This window comes from Chiloscyllium punctatum, chromosome 20, assembly GCF_047496795.1.
Source record: "Chiloscyllium punctatum isolate Juve2018m chromosome 20, sChiPun1.3, whole genome shotgun sequence".
NCBI lineage: Eukaryota > Metazoa > Chordata > Chondrichthyes > Orectolobiformes > Hemiscylliidae > Chiloscyllium > Chiloscyllium punctatum.
Genome location: NC_092758.1, coordinates 55,687,682 through 55,703,061, shown reverse-complemented (window position 1 = coordinate 55,703,061; position 15,380 = coordinate 55,687,682). Strand labels below are relative to the sequence as shown.

Here is a 15,380-nt window from a genome sequence, read left to right as displayed (position 1 = left end):
TAGATTGGGGGTGGGCATTGTGAAGTCCCTAAAATCCAGTACCTCGTACTTACACCAAGATAACAAATAAACCGCTGGAATAAAAGTAAAATACTCTGGATGGTGGTGATCTGAAACAAAAATAGAAACTCCTAAAACTACTTAGCAAGTCTGACAGCATTCCTTTTGATTCTGACAAAGCAATATGATTAATTCAAAACTTTCACTCTGTTTCTCTCTCCACTGATACAACCAGAGATACTGAGTTCTTCCAATATCTTTTGCTTTTATTCTTGTTGATCTCTTGCATCTGGCTGTGCATGACTGCTAATATTCTTCTCCTTTATCATCTTCAGGCATGGTCATTCTGCAACATTCTCAAAGCCACCCTAATGAAAAATTATTATTAATTATAACATTCACACCTGTAGATTTAGGCCACTTTTTGATGAATGCTAATGTGAATAGTTTAGTTTTGAAATTTATAGAAACATTGAGTGGTTTTCAGCGTGTTATCAATACCCAATGAACCAAAGTCAAAGAGTTAAACCACTAAGATTGAAATCATAACAACCCTCTGGAGCTAGTCAGGAAGTTGAATAATTTAGTGAAGCAGCAGCAACAGAGAACCTGGGAAGGAAGCCCCATGTCTCTTGCTACCATTGAATAATTCAAAAGACAGAACACCAACTCCAAAGTCTCTACAGTGCCACTGATAGAAGTGGCCACTGCTGAGATTACAAGAGGAAGGAGATATTTTCCTAATCAATGTGTTCAAATGCATTATTGGATACCTCTGGAGCAGGCGGACTCAAATCTGAGTCTCCTTCGTCAGAGATAAGGATACTACCACTCTGCCATAAGAGAAAGGAGATGTTCCTTCAGATGAAGGCATCCGTAAAGGGGTTCAGGAGAAGCTTCTCTAATCTCCTGGGCTTGTTAGGCAGGCTTTGGTGATTAGAGGGCTGAGCCCTCTGCTGGTGGCATCAGAGCTGCAGACTTGACATTGTCACCAGGGATCCCTTCTGTAGGCCATCAAGCACACAGAGAAGAAAGCCCTGTGAATTGCTAGGCAATTGCTTCCATTTTGCTGGTTTTCTCCTCACACAGTGATGGAGACGAAGTAGAGCTGTTCTGACACTGGAAGCGCAGGTTACCGAATCTAATGAGTTGGTCTACTCACAGCTATTTTATGGTCTTCCATAAAACTTTACTTATATAGTTCTGGCCAAAGCCTTGCATCTAAAGTTCAAAACATTAAGTTGTTGACAATGCATTAAGAGCTTGAGTATTTAAAAGAATACACAGAAATGTATATTTATAATATTAAATATTTATTTTCCTCTCAAAACATCCGTTAGCAGCATTTGAAAAAAAATAACATCTTGTTAAAGCCATTACACACAGAATGAATAAACAATTCAATGCCTTGCGATGGAACAAAATCTAGCATAAGCATTTGTTTTGTTTCTGTCAAGCTAGTCTTACTTAAAGCTGGATATAATATAAAATGACATTTGATTCACATAATTAACCAATCGATTCTGTTGAAGATTTTTACCAAAACTATGAATCTATTTACACAGACTTGCTTCAGATAACACCTAGAAATAAATGACTACTAGGTACATATTAAACACTATTTCATTTACCAATAACTGATAATATGTGGGAATTGCAGTTAAAGCTTATGACTCAGTTGCTGGAGTCACTTATCTGTCATCTCTCAATTCCAATAAGAGCAAAATGAACTACAATTTTCTAGCAGGCTATCTCTAAAAATCCTTTCACAAAGTGAAACACTTCCAATGCTTTGAACAGGCTTCACGTTTTGAAGACATTTGAGACACATTTACATCACGTGGTTTTAAAGCTTACAAATAATACATCCCATTTTACAAGCAGAAACTCAACACCAAAAGATTGCGTGCATTTGATCTACTATTCATAATGTGTAAATAGCTGATCATATTTTTTTGTTTTGTCTATAGTTTCATTCTAACATTTGGTTTGAAATAGCTGTCACATAGTAACAGGAAAATACAACATAAGCTTTTAAATTTAGAAGCCATTCATAAAAATTCCCTTGAGGAGCATACTTTGTTCACTCAAACAATTATTTACAAAATGTTTGTTTCAACCATGCAAATTAATCTTTTTATTTTGGGTATAATGACATTGTAAACATATATTTAGTATTTATTAGTGGGAGGAAGATCTTAAACAGAGAAAAAAACAATTCCAGTGATGAGATAAGGCCATGTTTTCTGTCTCTCAGTCCTGTTCAAAAGCAATATCGCTAGGACTCAATGTCAATTTGTAGAGACAGGTTCTCATGCTCCTGAAGATGGCCATTGTGTAAAACTGTGTACCTATAAAACACAAATTAAACAGGTTCAGCTAACAGTATGATAATACTGTAGTAACCTTTTTTGGATATTAAAATTGTGTGCATTATACAACAATAGAATCTTATAACTTTGGTCACTCTGTATAATGTTTAGTTAAATTAGTTTTCTCGGTTTTCTCCGATGTCTCCTCATCCTCTCTTCAAGTACATCTTGTGCATTAATCCTATTTCATTTTCCCTTGACCATTTTTCTATGAAAATATTGACCATGCAACTTCACTTCTTGACTCCCATGTTAACTGATATTGTTAAGAGTATCTCTTTCCGGTTATGTTCCTCTCTTCTTCAAATCTACAAATCTAACCATTGGAGGAGGCTGTTGTTCCCCAAGGTGGACGAAGTGGAAAGCCAGCCTGGGAAAAAACAACACTATGATCAAAGTTTAAAATAAACTTGAAAACATAAAACATTGTTCCTACTCTCACCTCCTCACTCTCCAATCCCCATCCATGTTGACTAATGCCCTGCACCCACATTCATTTCCTGTGCCATTTTATGCATCTGTATGAAGTTTGATGTTGCCTCACATGCCTATACCACACTGTTCCCATCTAGAGATTTCCCTTGGCCCATTATCCCTTATGTCAAGCCAAACATTGAAGCATAGAAAATAGGAGCAGGAGTAGGTCATTTAGCTCTTTGAGTACACTCCACCATTCAAAATAATCATCGCTGATCCTCTATCTCAATGCTATATTCTCACACTCTCATGTACCCCTTGACACGTTTAGCTTCAAGAAATCTGTTTCTTTCTTAAATATATCCACTTGTAATTGTCTTCACAGCCTTTTGTTATACAGAATTCCATGGTTGGCACAGAATTCCATGGTTTTACCACTCCCTGAGTGAAGAAATGTCTCCTCATCTGAGTCCAATATGGCCTTGTGTATCCTGAGACTGAGAATCCATGCTCTGGATGCCCCAACCAGGGTAAACACCATCCCTTCCTCCAGTCTGTCCAGCCATGACAGAATTTTATATGTTTTGATTAAAGCCCTTCGCTTTCTTCTAAACACCAGTGAATACAGGCCCATTCATCCAAGTCTTTCCTCTTATGACATGCCTACCTTGCTAAACCTTCAATGCACTCCCCCTATGGCAAGTGTTCCTTGTCTTTGATAAGGAGGCCAAAACTGCACACAGTACTCTAGTGTGGTCTCACCAAGGTCCTATACAGTTGCAGTAAGACTTTCTTGGCCCTGTACACAAAACTTCTTACAATGAAAGTCAACATATAATTTGTCTTCCTAACTGCTTGCTGCACCCGTATGCTTTCTTTTAATGCCCGGTTAGCTTAGTTGGCTGGTTTGTGATGCAGTGATTTCAACAGCAAGGCTTCAATTCCTGCACCAGCTGAGATTACCAGAAAGGACTCATCTTATCTGTAGCATGGCGATCCTCAGGACATGTTGACCCTTAAGACATAATCAGTTGTTTTTCTCCAATGAGAGAGCAATCCTATAGTAACTTTATCTTTTACATTTACAAGTACATCCAGATTGTTTTGTGTATTAATCTTCGCTAATCTATAACTATTTAAATTATGTTCCGACATTTTATTCCTACTTAAGTAAACAACTTCACATTTTCCATGTTGCATTGCGTCTGCCATGTGTTTGCATACCTACTCAACTTCCCTTTATCTCCACTACACGTCTTGCATTCTCACTTAGTTTGGTGTCATCAGCAAACTTGGAAATATTATATTTGATTCCCTTATTCAAATAATTGATATATATTATAAGGAACTTGGGCCCAAGCACTAATCTTTATAGTGATTCAAGAAAGTAGCTCATCTCCAGAGCAATTAAGAATGGACAATAATTGGTTATGCTCATACTCCATGAATGAATTTTTTCATAAAAAGTTTTATACACAAGCATGCCTTTTCACAGTCTCAAAGGGTATTTTACCTGGTGTCCTGGGACCAGATCCAATTTCCTTACATCTCCAAAGGGTACACTAGTTATCTAAAAGAACAGACCTGCTCTTTCCTGGTCTCATCTTCATTTTCTGGAATGCACACTCAATGACTCTGAAATCTGATTTCATTGGAAGCAGTTGATCATTTAAATGGTCAGTCTCCTCCAGGAGCGATACACTTAGCCCAGAGCTGTCCTTGTGATTATAGAATCATGCAGTACGGAAGAGGCCCTTTGGCCCAGCAAGTCCGTACTGCCAAAGATATGCTAAGTCTATAATAGTTCCACTTTCCAGCACTGATCTCATTGCTTGAGTGTTGAGATTCTATAAGGATGCCAGGTTTGGGTCAGGATTTGGGATTCCAGACTTCTGCCAGTATTTTCACCACAACGTACATACACTCTGTCCCAGTGAAAATGTGGACCTCAGTTCATTCTAAGTGCACTGCCAGTGTATTGTAATTCAATTCTTTGTTTTCATGTCAATATGGCAGTGCACATAAGTGGCTATAATACTGTAATAGGCTGCATTAATTGCATGTAAACCAGTGTTAGCTGTTTTTTAAGTTAAAAAAGACAAAATAATTGGAAGGTCAATGTGCTCACTATGTACAGGGCTGCACATTGAGAGCAAGATGTGATGTAGTTTTAGACACTAAAATGTTTCAATCTATTCAAAAGCAAAACTGGAGCAGCAAAGTGCTTAAATGAAAACTGTTGATAATTAGCAAGTTAAAGGAAACATTTGCAGTAATATTGTCAAAACATCCTGAAGTGCTTTAGAACCAATGGTAGAGATGTTAAGGTGGAATCGTTGTTATAATGTAGAAATACATTGTCAGTTTTTGTGATTTGAATTACTGGTATTCAATTTCATCAAATTAAAGATTTCTGTCCTGTAACAAAACAATTAAGAGAGAACGAATTGCATTGTTAAAATAAAAGACTATGCATTAAGAATTAATTTAAAATTTTATGCCTTTTATGCAGCTTAGGGAGAATTCTGAGTGAAATATGGTTTCAAATTGATTTTAATTTACAAGGAGACGCGGAGAGGGTGGATGGAAAGCATCTATTATCTTCAGCTGAATGGTCAAGAACAAGAGGGCACTCATAAAGTAAAAGGCAGGAAGTTTAGGGGGATTTGAGGAAACATTTTCACCCAGAAGGTGGTAGGAATCTGGAATGCACTGCCTGGGAAGGTAGTTGAGGTAGTCAACCTCCCAAACTTTAAAAGTACTTGGATAAGTACTTGAAGTGTCATAAGATTCAAGGCTATAATCCAGTATGGGTAAGTGGGATTAGTGTTGGTAGTACTGTATTTGGGTCTTTTCTGTCCTGTATGATTCACTGATTTTCTGTTTTGAAAGGCGTAACATTAATGAGACAAAAGTAGGATTGACTATTTCACCCTTAAGTACTTTATCACGTATGCTAGAAAAAAATAAGTGGTATATATTCAGGTTATTCATCTTTGATGTCAGCTGCATCGTAAATTCATGCTCATGTTTCAGTGGTCTCTGGTCAGGGAGGTCACTATTACTTCTAATCTTTGATGATTTTTGATTATTAAAGTTTTCTAGGTTAGCCAATAGGTCAAGCAGTTTAAAGCTGTAAGATTCCTGTGATATTAAGTGGATCGTGATAGAACTCCTGCAAATAACCCTCAGGAAAACTACTTTAGAGATAGAAAGTATTCATATATGGGTGCGGTAAACTCAGTGGAAATAAAACTAATTTAGATGCTTATCTCACATAATGCATTTTACTATAAATATTGACATGCACAGGCAAATACTTAAATCATACACAAATAATATGTCTACTTTTAAATCATATTTAAAGAGTATTTACACAGCTCAAGTATTGCTCAGTTTAGAAATTAAATGTTTTCATAAACTTTACACATAAACAAATCTTGGTGCTGCAAATAATAAACGATGTATATCAAATTTCCATTTAAGGAGGTTTCAGTCTAATGGCTCAGGATCTGTTTTGGGTGAGGCTGTGTTTGATCCAGTAAATATGCTAATCTATTATATATTGGAATGGGAAATGTCAACAATGAAAAAAGCACATATTCTGACAAAAGGTGAAAGTGAAATTATTTATGTATTAGTACCACTTAGTTACTTAAAGTTTTCAAACAAACGTTCCAACAATAGTAATCAAGAACCAGGAAAAATCTTGAATCATTTCATTTATTTGGATGTCATATGAAACAGCCAAATTGGCTGTACTGTACTTGCATCTCTGACCATTCCATAGCAAAGACTCCACTATACCAACTTCACAGCTCCTAATATCTAAATTTCACCTTCTCTGCTAGAACTAACTGAAACTTGATTTCCATAATGAACCCTTGAACATTATACTGACTGACTGCAATGCATCACATCTGTGTGATTCCCTTTTTTTCTTTAAGGCATAACAGCAACACCTTGCATTTATATTGTGTCTTTGACATTGGAATACATCTCAAGGCGTTTTGCATTAGCAAATTAGGGTGTGGTATAGATTTAGCTGGAATGATGATGGTGAGGTCCTCAGAACTCACTGTAATGATGGAATTAACTTGACAGCCCATGCCCAATAAATCACTATTAAAGAAGCCTGACAAATTTAGTGCTGATGCGTTTAGGTATAAGCTTCAAACAAGGGATACTTATTACTGAATGCCCTTTTGCCTTAAACATCAATTTTAGAAAAGCACAGCTCCTCAAAAGAATTTTATTCTTATCATTTCTCTTTTATCTCTCCCTCTCTCTCTTAATTTCATCTGTATGTCCCAATTATTTTTAATCTCACTGGCACCATAACATTTAAATCTAATTTCTATATCCTGGTGTGGATTTGTGAGGCTCAGTGAGGATTCTCCATTCTCATTGTTTGAGGAATCTTGATAAATTGAATTGTCCTACCCCGTGAATGAAATGGGCCAGGATGCGAAATTTGGGAAAATTGGGTTAAATGTCCCGTGAAGTTCTTCTCGACATCAAGATCACAATGTCCAATTTTCCAAACAAGTGTTTGATGGTGAGACAAGATGCTCACTGGTGAGCAGTGAGAGGTCTATTTGAAGAGATTAGTACTCACTATTACTTTCATCATCACCTATTCTCACCTGATTAATGTGCAGGGTCCAATTCTCCTACCTGTCAGTTAGAAATGAGACTCTGAGAATTCCTGACACAGAAGTCAGAGTGGTTACTTAGTGACTCTAGCTCACCGCTTGCTCCTTTGGTCCTCCATCTTGGACATCAATCACCAAGCTCTCAGGACAAATGCCATGGTCAGCAACTGCAAGAATCCCATGCCTGCAGACACTTACTGACCTCACTATATCTTCATGATTCATTTCTGATGCACTTACTTTGAATGCTGTACTATGGAACGCGTTAACACATTTCATTGGGCGGCAGCTTCCAGGGCATGTTATAGAGGGGTGGTCCCCCAGCTCTAGAATGTATCTTCAGAAGAGTCACTGGACTTGAAATATTAACTCTGCTTAGTCTCCACACATGCTGCCAGACCCGCTGAGCTTCTCTAGCAATTTTTGGTTTTGTTTGATCCATAAAGTAAAGATGAAACACACCTGCGGACATGACCTGCTTTGTGAACCTTAGGCATTAGCCAGCTGTGTAAAGTTCAAATCTTTGCCCAAAGCAGTGATGACCACTTCATGCAACATTATGAATCACTCCCACAAAAAGTTGTGAGGCACTAACAATGTTTTTCCACCTGGAAAGATTGATCCTAGTCGTCAACTTAGCAAGTACCTGCCAATCATCACCGCCTATTCACTTCAGACCTTGTACCATTGAGCATTATGGTCACACTAGGCTCTGTACCTTGATGTTTGTACACAAAGCTGAAGAAGAAAAGTCAACATCTATTTGTAAGTGTGATATCATTACCATAGTGTCAGCCGTGTCCCCTTAGAAAGTCTTCTTACTTTCCCTCCCACTATGTCTCACTGCAGTCTCAGGTGAGGGAACCTACTGGATGGTGGGCTATGTTTGCCTTGGAATACTGGTTCATTGACCCTGTGGCATTTGTGGTTAGAGGGTCCAGACAGGTTGACTGTGTCCTGCCTAGATGCATGTGCATCCTCCTCAATCTGAACTCTGACAGGTCTGAGGGAGACAGGCAGAATGGAGGTAGAAGCCCTGGCCACATCTGGAGTGTTCTGAGAGGAGACTTCTGGCTGACCTGTATACAGTTTTTACCTTAACTGTCTCCTTGTGAGGAAGAGGCACCTAAAGGGAGGTTAGGGACCCCTGTTTCTCTTGTCGTTCATGCTAAGCCCACGACTTGAGTATTAGAGTGCAGGTCCATGTATATCTAGCAGACACTGAAAGAGCTGGACCTGGCTGTCAATGGTGGCCACCAATGTTTCCATGGAGGCAGTCGAATAATTATATGCTTGCAGCATTGGAATCCTCATAGGATAGCCACAGTCATGTAGCATCTGGGCAATTAAAACCATTGCCTCTCATGTACCTGTCTGCTGCTCCTGTTTCTCCCTTTGCATGTGGACAAAGTCATTGATTGCTCCATCACAAGGCTATTTTCTGCCCGGGGCTGAGTAAGTTCCTGTTCTCTGGAAATCCATAAAGTACCAATGACCTGGGCATTTCTTCCTTGACTAATTATAGAGATTAGGCAGTGAAGTGCTCATAAACAAGTGCACCAGAATCTTAATCTGGTACTTCCTCTGAAATATCCAAGTATTCTTTGTAAGGGGTGGAGGAGGGATCTGTTATAATGCTGCTGTCTTAACACAGAGGCCATTGGAAAGCTGCTGGTATCCGCATGGACACAAAGCAGAGAATGCATTATGGACAAGAGCTCGAGGTTATGGCATGTTAGGGTTCTGCCAGGACCACACAGCTACTGACCTCATTACAGCCTTGGTTCAAACATGGACAAAAGAGCTGAATTCCAGAGGTGAGGCAATAATGACAATCCTTGACATCAAGACTGCAGTTGACCAAGTGTGACATTGGGGGCAATCTCTCCAGTAGTTAGAGTCAATACCTGGCACATAGGAAGATGGTTGTGGCTGTTGGAGTTCAGTCATTGCAGCTTCAGGACATCTGTGCAGGAGTTTCTCAGGACAGTATCCTAGGCTTAATCACCTCAGCTGCTTCATCAATGACCTTCCCTCAGGACATAAGGACAGAAGTGTGGATGTTCGCCGAAGGTTGCACAATGTTCAGCACCACACACAAGTCCTCAGATACTGAAGCAGTCCATGTTGGAATGCAACAAGATCTGGACAATATCCAGGCTTGGGTTGACAACTGGCAAGTAACATACATGCCACACAAATGCCAGGCTAAGGACATCACCAGTAAGAGATGATCTAACCACCGCCCTTCAAATTTAATGGTGTTACCATTACTGAATACCCCATTGTCAACATTCTTGGGGTTATCATTGAACAGAAACTCAGCTGGACTCACCACATAAACACAGCGGCCACAAGAGCAAGTCAGAGACTAGGAACACTGCAGCAAGTAACTGACCTCCTGACTCCCCAAAGTCTGTCCACCATCGACAAGGCACAAGTCAGGAATGTGATGGAATACTCCCCGCTGGCCTGGATGAGTGCAGCTCCAACAACATTCAAGAAGCTTGAGACCATCCAGGACAAAGCTTGATTGGCACTACATCCACAAGCATCCACTCCCTCCACCACTGATGCTCAGTAGCAACAGGGTGTTCTATCTACCAGATGCACTGCAGAAATTCAGAAAAAAACCTCAGACAACACCTTCCAACCCCACAAACCACTTCCACCTAGAAGCACAAAGGCAGCAGATACATGGAAACACCACGACCTTCAAGCTTCCTTCCAAACCACTCACCATCCTAATTTAGAAATATATCACCATTCCTTCACCATCACTGGGTCAAAGCTTGGAATTCCCTCCCAAATGGCATTGTGGGTCAACCTACAGCAGGTGGACTGCCGTAGTTCAAAAAGGCAGCTCACCACCACCTTCTCAAGGGCAGCAATGCATGAGCAAGAAATGCCGACCAGCCAGTGGTGCTCATATCCCACAAACGAATAAATTTTTAAAATTTATTCACTTTCGGGGTAATGGGAGAGCAAAGGAAAATGCTTCTTGCTTGATTGCGGAGAATTAGTTATTTCTGTATCTCCACAGGATGTGTTCTGATCCTTGCCATTGAGAGCCAAGATTCTTTCCTCATAGTGGTTGAGGAGCCAAATTTCAGGCACTCCACTGCTCATCTTGGCTATTTTGGTGCTATATGGACTGTTGTCTCCTGGCATGAGATATAAAGGAAGAGGCTAAGGGAGATAAAAATGGCTGGTGCAGTTGTTAGAGCTGGGGAAAACTAGTGATATATTCCAAGTGATCGAGTAGGCAGCGATAACATCATGTAGAGTTTTATTTTGATTTGGGGTGGAAGAGAATGACTGAGGGAAGATACTACATGCAATATTAAGAGTGGTCAAGTATGGGTCTTTGTGAGAAGGAGATGCATGAGCAGAGATAGAGTGTGTGTGGGTTATCAGAGAGATGGTAACACATACCCTGACAAAGTGCAGAAGACCTTCTTGTGACATTGCTGGCATGCCTCCAGATGGTGAAATACTGCACTGACCTGGATGGCAACCTTGGACCAAGCGAGGCCAAGACTCCAGACCCTGTCGCAGACCAGGGCAGCTCGGCCTTTGAAATATGGTGCGAGTGCCAGGGACCCCAGGATCTCACAGCCTGGAGAATACTTTTGCTTATAATGAGTGAAAGAATCAGATAACTTTGGGTAACTAGAGTGCCATAGGGGTTTGACACTTAGTAAACGAGGTGAGTTTGTGAGGTTAGTGTGAGAAAATTCATTTGGCCTTGCAAAGGTTAACCCTCGATGAAAGTCAATGAAAATTACACTTAGCTGATTTCAGGTAAGATTCAGCCCAGTGTTTCTTGCCGAATTGAAATATGCCACTGATTTCCTGTAGAGGGTGCCACAAGGAAGCGGAAATTCAGCAAAAAGAAGTGTTTACCCAAAAGCCGGTAAAAACTGGCGTTAACAAGAAAAACAGTTCTTGAGTTGGAGGTTGTAATGTTGATCCAGCTTTTTGGAAAGAATTCCTCCAGTTAATTAGCCTGTTGACAGGCATTTTAACAGGTCACTGGAAATTTACCATCTCAAACGGTCCTCTGTCTTATAACCTGCCTGACAGGCACATTAAAGGGGTTTCCGAGCATGGGTAGGAGGGGGACTTCCTTGTGAATGTTGCCTATGTAAGGCAATGGTACACACTCTTCACTGTATTTTATGCTGCATACATGTAACAATAAAGGATATTCGATTCTTCATTCTATTTGAAAACTCAGTGCCCAAGGAGAGGCAACCTGGTAGTAAGAAAAAAATCGAATTCTTGATGTTCCAATTCTCCTTTCCATCGCCAACAAACTAGACAGTGCAAATTCCTGACATATAAGTCAGTGCTGGTATCTGACAGTTGCAGTATGTCCTAGCTTATCATGTAACTACTTCTTCAGACAATATCCCAACACGCTCATTGGTGTCATCCTCCTTGACCCCCCCATTCACGTAACATAGCACTAACCTTGTTGATTCATTATACCTGATCTCAGAACAAATCAGCTACCACTTCAATCCTTCAACACTTTACTTTGGCACATCCTGTATGTTTCTGCCAGGTCAGTTTGTACACAGAGACACACACACATCTCATGCATCCACACATGATGCATCCAACAGTTGAAATTTGTTTTCTTAGCTCTTATTCACTTTACTACTTACTTGGGGCTGCTACCCTCTATAGACTTTATGTTGCTGTCGTAGCACACACTGACTGACTTCAGCACTGACCTACAGGCTGCCAAGTGACTCATTCCTTTTTTAACACACAAGGCCTTGAGAAATCAGTTATTGCCTGCCAGCCTCTATGGTTTGCATTACATTTTAGCACATATTGAGAGTAGCAGTCCATAAACATTAGTGAAATGTGTGCAGGGGGAGAGTTAGCGTGAGTGGTGGCTCTTTCAATGTGTGCTCATAGGCAGAAGATGGCAGCACTTATCTTTGTGGAGCTCAGAAGATCTTAGATCTTTTTTTCTAAGGCCACAGCACTGATCCAGGCTGCAATCTGAGTCCAGGTTGGTTATGCCTGATAGGAAAGCCTCCTGTGTAGCTGGTTGGGCAAACAATTGCCCTCCTTAGCAGCATCCCATGCATCAACACCTTCAGCTCCATGTTCATGAAAAGGCAAATAAGTTTTCCTTTCCTTTGGCTCTGCATTTGGTAATAATGGTGGAGCAGAACAGTGTGAGGTATAATTCCTGGCTTGCACTGTCTGAAGTGGAGTAATAAGTATGTCAGTCCATTCCCTTGGGTCCAACCCTGACGTTGCTATTTGATCTGCTGATAAGGGTAGTACAGCTGTTGTCTGGCATGCTGCTATCTACGCGGTGGAAGTTGAGTGCCAGCTCTTGGACACTTTCTCCTAACTTTACCGGGACCACGATCCTACCATTGAACATCAGGCTGTGGTTTCCAGGACTACCAAAGACCTCATCTCCTTTGGAGATCTCTCTTCCACAGCATCCCATCTGATAGTCTCTCACACAGCCCTACTTCCCAAAATCAGAAAACAGTACTGCCCTAGCAGACCCATCATTTCAGCCTGATCCTGCTCCACTGAACTTATTTCTTTCTATCTTTGCTATCTCCTTCCCCCCCCCCCCCCCTTGTTCGGTCTCTTTTCATTTATATTTGTGATTCTTCTGACACTTTACATAGGTTTCACATTTCCAGTTTTCTGGTGCTGGCTGTCTCCTTTTCACCATGGAAATGCAGTCCCTTTATATATCCATCCTCATCAGGATGATCTGAAGATATTCTTCCTTAAAAAGAGGTCTGAATGGTCTCTGTTCACCACCACCCTCCTTCATCCAGCTGAGTTTATTCTCCTTTAACTCATCTCATTTTCTCTAGGTCAAAGGTGTAGCCATGCACATCCACATGGCATCCTAGATATGTCTCTCTCTTTGTTGGGTATATGGAACATTCTTCTTCCAATCCCCCTTGGACTCTCACCCACAACCTTTTCTCCGATACATCAATGTTTTCAGAGCCACTTCCTGCTCTCATCCGGAATCGGGAAATGTAATCAACTTTGCTTCTAATTTCTAGCTTTATGTCAACTTCACCTGGTCCATCTCTTACTGTTCTCTTCCCTTTCTCGACTTCTGTTTCCATTTCTGGGGATAAGCTGCCCACCAATGTCCACGACAAACCCACCAACTCCCATGGTTTCCTCATACCTTGCTTCCTGTAAGATTCTATTCTATTCTCCTCTTTTCACATCCAAGGGTTTTCCCTCATTGTTGTTGACAGAGCCTTCAGCATGTTTGACCCATCTCCTATATTTTGCCCTCAACAATTCTGTTCCTTTTCAGAACAATGATTGTATTCCACTTGTTCTTACTTACCATCACACTAGACTTCACATTCAAAGGATCATCCTCTGCCATTTCTTCCCCTCCCCTCCACCGTCAACAGTTTGCAGGGAACATTGCCTCCGTGATACCCTGGTCCATTCCTCCATGATACCTAATACTTCCTCATTGTCCCTTGGCACATCTCTATGCGATTGTAGAAGGTATAACACTTTCCCATTCACCCTCCTCCATCTCCACTGTCCAAGGCCCCAAACACAGCTCCCAAGTAAAGCATTATTTTACCTGCACTTCATTCAATCTAGTCTACCACATTCACTATTCACAATGCAGTCTCCTTTACATTGTCAGGACCAAACACAGACTGGGTGGCTGCTTAGCAGAACACCTCCTAGTAGGAAACATCCTGATCTCTCAGTTGCTTGCCATTTCAGTAAACCACCTTGCTGTCATGCTAATGTTTCCACCCTGGACTGTTCCAATGAAAGACAACTCCAGTTCAATGAACAATACCTTATTTTTCACTTATGCACTTTACAGACTTGAGGTCTCAATATTAAATTCCATAACTTCAGAACCTGACCATACTATGCCTGTTCTCTATTTTTCTTACATTCTGTTTGTCCCGTGTTCTCACCCCCACCCCCACCCCCACCCACCCTTCATCCCACAGTCTTGTCTTGTTCCTGTCTTCTTTGTAGTGAGGACCCATTCTCTCCTTTCACACCATAATTCAAGCATATTTTACATTTCTTTTTCTCTTTCACCTTCATAACCAACTCCTTTGTCTTTTACATTGGATTTTGACAACATCTAACCTCTGGCTCTTTCTCTGCCTTTGTTAAAATTATTTTTAAAATCCCTAATTTCCAACACCTTTCAGATCGAAAGAAGATCTTGCCAGAGAAACTGCCAGACCAGCTGAGTATCTCCGGCACTCTGTGTTTGTTTCAGATTTTCAGTATCTGTAATATTTTGCTTTTACTCTGAGTTATGGTGCGTTGGGCATCATAAAACACATTGGCAAAGCATTTTACTGCAGATGGTAACACTTAATATAGCCACAATTTTTCTTCGGCATCCTGGAAATTGATTTTCAATTTCTGGAGACTCCTGGCCATTCTAGGAAGGTTGGCAATCCTGTATTCAATGGTGAATGAACAGCAGTTAGTACCTGTAATCTTTATTGTATTCACAACCTTTACTATTCTTCTTGATAAATTAATAGATAAATACTTTCAATGTGATTAGACACTTGAGAATTTTTAGATGAACCAAATCGCGGCTCTTCAACAAACAGCAGTGTCAAGTAAACAGAAGCAGAACTGTTCTGATGCAGAATTACCAGACTCAAGACAGTAGCTCTGCTTTCTCTCCATAGTTGCTGCCAGAACTGCTGAGTTTCTCCAGCAATTTCTGATTTTTGTTTCAGATCTCCAGCATTCGCATGTCTTTGATTTATTTTAGTCTCAAGTAAACCCCTGGCTGGAAGTTTTTGTCAATAGAGCTGACAATCTACAACTCAATGTCAACATAAACATGAACATGAACCTGCTGCTCATGCAAGTCTAAAACAAAACTTTAATGTGGAACAATTATTGCATT

General features: G+C 40.5%; 1 protein-coding gene across 2 annotated transcripts in view; it reads right to left on the bottom strand.

Moving 5' to 3' along the window:
* Positions 1–1,326: 1,326 nt before the first annotated feature.
* The window catches only part of htr4 (5-hydroxytryptamine receptor 4), a 205,705-nt gene continuing 191,651 nt past the window's right edge, over positions 1,327–15,380 (bottom strand). For both annotated transcript variants that reach the window (XM_072590949.1, XM_072590948.1), the window contains one exon: positions 1,327–2,351. Coding sequence is in view for 1 of the 2 variants with exons in the window: in XM_072590948.1 (XP_072447049.1) it covers positions 2,279–2,351 (73 nt within the window). In the remaining variant the exon portion in view is untranslated. The remainder of the gene's footprint in view (positions 2,352–15,380) is intronic.